This window comes from Salvia miltiorrhiza, chromosome 1 (assembly GCF_028751815.1).
Source record: "Salvia miltiorrhiza cultivar Shanhuang (shh) chromosome 1, IMPLAD_Smil_shh, whole genome shotgun sequence".
NCBI lineage: Eukaryota > Viridiplantae > Streptophyta > Magnoliopsida > Lamiales > Lamiaceae > Salvia > Salvia miltiorrhiza.
Genome location: NC_080387.1, coordinates 58895102 through 58900745, shown reverse-complemented (window position 1 = coordinate 58900745; position 5644 = coordinate 58895102). Strand labels below are relative to the sequence as shown.

The window sequence follows — 5644 nt, the reverse complement described above, 5'->3', positions numbered from 1 at the left end:
TCATTGGGATCCCTCATTTCTATCAAGTAAGCTATCAAGTCATTGCACTCTGAAGGCTCTTAACCGAAGTTATTAAGATTATTTGTAAGGAAAGAAAACGGGGGGTGTGAAACTCATGTGCGGCATCATTAATTAATTTAGTTAATTTAATCAAAACTTATTAATTTTCACTTAAAATTTAATTAGAATGGATGCACCATATACACGAGTGTGTGTATAGTTGGACTGTAGTTTGACTGATGATCTTTTCATTTCTCAAGATATTTTTAATTAATTTCTTTTTTATTCATCGACCATGATTAATTGTATCATGTTTTTTGTTTTTTGCCGATTTATTATTATTATTATTATTATTATTATTATTATTATTATTATTATTATTATTATTATTATTATTATTATTATTATTATTATTATTAGCTCAAATGTAAATTATATTCCTCCCATATATATTTATTTGCCAGGGTTGAACAAAAATTCTTGCTTTGTGGATTGGTTCCTCGATCGTCAATGGCCACAAGATTCTCTGTTACTGATCAAATTCATCTATATATATATTTGGTTTAGTTTAATTATAGAGAATCTACTAAATAAATTAGAAGCAGTTAGATTAAGTTAGATGGAGGGCCAAGATTACTTCTCTTTTTTCAATTACATATAGGCCTTCTTAATTGAACTTTGACCTATATACTCCCCTATACTATATATATAATGTGTACAAAATAACTTTAATTACATAATATCATTAATCGCATATATTGATAATAACGAGATACGAGATGCACAATTGGAAATTCAGACCGTTGTATATCTTAGTTTTTAGTGAATCGGATTAATTAAGCTAATACACTATTCATTTGGATTAATATTAGATTAGCTACAAAAATATTTTTTAAAGTCTAGACACCTAGCTAAAATACGAGGTCGTCAAAATTGGATCAGCATAGATAGGGATACAATCCTAGCTAACTCAAATTTCTTGTTACTTTAAGATTTAATTGTACTACTCCCTCCATCCTAGCTAAGATGATACATTTTTTTTTCGACACGAAATTTAAGAAGTTGTAGATTTGTGTTTTTAAGTGTGTAATATAAAAGTGATAAAATAGGAGAGAGAAGCTAATAAAGTACTTAATAAAGTATGAGAGAAAAAGTAATAAGGGAGTGATTAATTAATTATAATTATGTAATTAAAATCCCTTATTTTTTTCCATATTTAGAAATATAGCATTTTCGTTGGGACGATCCAAAAAGGAATATGTAGCATCTTCGTTGGGACGGAGGGAGCATGTTTTTTTTTTTTCTTCCTTTTTTGTTTGATTGGATAAGTTGTGGACTATGAAATCATAGTTTGCATGAAATTAAATATCAAATTATGCTAAGATCTCAAATGCATCGAAATCAATATTAAAATGATCTAGTTTTCATAATAACATTAACTTATAAAAGTAATTTAATTAATTAAACTGTTTTCGCGGATTTAATTTCAATTCAAATGCGTCGATGCATTGATTCTCCATACCAAACTGACTACTTATAACAAGTAAAAGAAACTCACATCTCAAAAGTAATTTCATAAACGTACCCTAATTAAAATGATCATCACTAAAAATATATTAAAATCCTCATTCAACCCTCATTTTCTTGATCTTTAACTATAACCAAGAACCATATTTTCTTGATCTTTAATATAATTAATCATGATTCAAGAACCATGAGATCCTTGTGAACCAACATTCAATCACCACATCTCCCTATAAATACACACAAAGATAACACCAATTATTTCAACAAACACTTGCAAAAAAAATGGCCCTCAAATTAGAAGCAGCCGCCATTCTGATCCTCACCCTCTGGCTCTACCCCACCACCCCACAAGCCCAATGGCTCCCCCACCTGCCGCCGCCGCATCCGCTGCCACTGCCGCTACCGCTGCCGGATTCTCCAAGGCCACTCTGCGTATCCCAGCTCGCATTGGTGAACCGCGCGTGCGGACGTCTGCCGTATGCACGAGTCCCTCCACCGTCCCCACCGTCCCCGCCGTCGCCTCCCGCCGGCGAAGGCGGCCACCACCACCACCACGCGGCGCGGAGGGAAGGGTACGTGGAGACGGCGGCGGAGGAGGAGTGCTGCCGGTGGCTGAAGGAGGTGGACACCGTGTGTGTGTGTGATCTGCTGGTGCATCTGCCGCCGTTTATGACGAGGCCGGTCCACGAGTACAAGGTGGTCGTCGACGACAGCTGTGAGGTCAGCTTCGGCTGCGCCTCCAGGTTGGTCAAGTTCTGACCCGCCGGCGTTGGGGAAGATATGAGCGTCTGCAGAGTTTCTTGCATGCATGTTTTTTTTTTTTTTTTAATAATAATTTATTGAGTTGCATTGCACGTGTGGTGTGTTGAAGGAAAGGGTTTGTTGTTTTAATACTATATATGGATGTAATGTTTTTAAGTATTTAATAGGAGTATGTAATGTTGCGTGTCTCGTCTCGTGCCATGTTGCAATATAGTGTGTCTTAGCCTCTTAGGACATGAAATGTTCCCTATTTTAGATCGCATCGTGTCTCTTATTTCGTATCGTCTATAAATGTCTCGTTTATTTGATGACATACATTCAACATGCACATAATAATATTGTTCAAAGATAAAACAGCATATTAACTAGGAGTCTATGTCCCAAATTTTTATGTTTCACAATTAAATTTGATATTTTAATACTCACATTTATCATGAAAATAAAAATAAAAATACATATAATAAATCAAATCTAATCATATATAATTAACAGTGAGTTCAAAATCAAAATTTACATATGATAATCCTTGCCTACATCTATGTTAGTAAAAAATGGAAGTAGGTAAGCCACCTACCACCTCCCACTCTTTGCCACCTACCACCATCTGCCACCTACCACCTCTCATCCCCTATAAAATCCTTCCTCGCAGCAGCAACACAACACACCAAACAACTATCAAACAAAGCTTTCAGCTAAGAAAGATAGAGAGAGAAATAGAGAGAGAAAAATCTTGTGAGAGAAAACTTCAGTGTGGAAGTTATACACGAGTGATAAAAGTGAGTTGAGAGATAGCCTCTGCGTAGGCATATACAAAATACAGTGTGGTATTTTTGTTGTACTCCTCCTTTTGAGATTCTCTAATATATTGGTGTGGGTCCGTGGACGTAGGCAGTTTGGCCGAACCACGTTAAAAATATCGGTGTAATTTTTTTTTTCTTCTCGTTTCATATCGGTCGATATCCACAATATTGAGTCACACTTGATCCCGGGCGGAATTAGTTGCGTCTAATTTCCTAACAACTGGTATCAGAGCCACGTTGGTGGCGAAATTTTTTTTTCTTGCGCTGGTACTATTCACGTGAATAGTGAATTCGTGAATAGTAAATTTTTGCGAACAGTGTTTCGTGCGCAACGGTAATTATTCTTTTAAAATTCTTAGTATGCTCTGTGGTTGCAGTGTAAACTGAACCTCCACATCAGAAACGAATTTTTTGAGAAAATTATCGTGTTTTTTGATCGAGTGGGAGCAATGTCGACAGACGATAAAATTTCCAAAATAGAGAAATTCAATGGTGTGAATTTTGGATTTTGGAAAATGCAAATGGAGGATTACTTGTACCAGAAGGACCTGTATAAGCCCTTGAAGGAAAAGCCAGTGGATATGAAGGACGACGAGTGGGAGGTGCTTGATCGAAAAGCACTCGGCGCAATCAGACTGACCTTGTCAAAGTCAGTCGCCTTCAACATAAAGCATGAGAAGACAACAGCGTCTCTCATGAAAGCTTTATCCAGCATGTACGAGCAGCCGTCTGCAGCAAATAAAGTTCATTTGATCAAGAAATTGTTCAATATGAAAATGACGGAGAGCGGAAGATTTGGAGAACATTTGAACGAGTTCAACGAAGTGACGGACCAACTTACCACGGTGGACATCAAATTCGATGATGAGGTCCGGGCTTTGTTAATTCTTGGGCAGTTACCTGAGAGCTGGAATGGCACAGTCACGGCCATTAGCAGCTCTGCCGGTAAGTCCAAAATGAAGTTCGATGATGTCGTGAGCATGATCTTAACCGAGGAGATCCGGAGGCAGTCAGATGTAGTCTCCACTTCAGGTGCCGCTTTAAATGCAGAAAGCAGAGGCAGAAACTCAAACAGAAGTCAAGGGCGTGGACGGAGCAAGTCAAGGAATGGCAGGCAGAGCTCCAGGATCCACAAGAATTCCAACAAATCAAAGTCTGTTGAATGTTGGAACTGTGGTCAGGTCGGACACTACAGAACGCAGTGTAAAGTACCTTCAAAGGGAAACGAGACAAAGACCGAAGCCAATGTTGTGGCTGAAGAAGAAGGCGATGCCTTGATATGTTCCATGGAGAAAAGGGCCGAGTATTGGGTCATAGACTCTGGAGCATCTTTCCATGCCACCTCGAATCGAAATTCCTTCATAAATTACATGTCGGGAAATTTCGGAGAAGTATATCTCGGAGATGATCACCCATGCAGCGTGGTGGGCATAGGAGAAGTACAGATCAAACTCAATGGATCTGTATGGAAATTGAAAGACGTGAGACACATTCCAGAGTTGAGGAAGAACTTGATCTCCGTCAAGCAATTGTCAAGAGAAGGATGTGATACACACTTCTCAGGTGATTATTGGAAAATCACTAAGGGCGCAATGATTCTTGCACGTGGCAAGGATACTGGAAGCCTATACACAACGATGAATGCGTGTGTGACAATTGCAGTTGCTGATAGCAAGAAGAATGCAAATTTGTGGCACCAAAGACTTGGGCACATGAGCCAGAAAGGGCTCAAGTATATGCATTCGAAAGGGAAACTACCAGAGCTTCAGTCTGTTGATATAGACTTTTGCGAAAGTTGTATCTACGGGAAGCAGAAGAGGGTGAGTTTCAATACCAGTGGTAGAACTCCGAAGCAAGTAAAGCTTGAGTTAGTCCACACAGATGTTTGGGGCCCAGCAGCAGTTTCATCCAATGGCGGAAAGTCTTACTTTGTGACTTTCATCGATGACCACTCGAGAAAGGTGTGGGTTTACTTCTTGAGACACAAGTCAGAGGTGTTCGAGGCGTTCAAGAAGTGGAAGGCCATGGTGGAAAATGAAACTGGCTTACGGATAAAGAAGTTGAGATCCGATAATGGTGGAGAATACGAAGATATGGCGTTCAAGAAATTTTGTTACCAGGATGGCATCAAGTTAGAAAGGACGTTGCCAGGGACACCACAACAAAATGGAGTTGCAGAACGCATGAACCGGACGTTGACAGAAAGAGCTAGGAGCATGAGGATACATGCAGGACTGCCAACACAATTTTGGGCAGAAGCTGTCAACACAGCGGCATATCTCGTTAACCATGGGCCATCTGTACCATTGGAGTACAGAATACCTGAGGAAGTTTGGAGCGGCAAAGAAATTAAACTTTCTCACTTGAAAGTATTTGGTTGTGTCGCGTATGTACACATTAGTGATAATGCCAGGAGTAAGCTCGACTCCAAATCACTAAAATGTACTTTCATTGGATATGGTGGAGATGAGTTCGGGTACCGTTTTTGGGATGACAAAAACAGGAAGGTCATTCGAAGCAGGAATGTCATATTCAATGAGAATGTGATGTACAAG

At 39.0% G+C, this 5644-nt stretch overlaps 1 protein-coding gene across 1 annotated transcript; it reads left to right on the top strand.

The window, feature by feature from the left end:
* Positions 1-1809: 1809 nt before the first annotated feature.
* On the top strand, positions 1810-2286 carry LOC131010764 (uncharacterized). Its single transcript, XM_057938433.1, has one exon. It carries the CDS (start codon positions 1810-1812, stop codon positions 2284-2286), a length of 477 nt encoding a protein of 158 aa, XP_057794416.1.
* The last annotated feature ends 3358 nt before the right edge of the window (positions 2287-5644 follow it).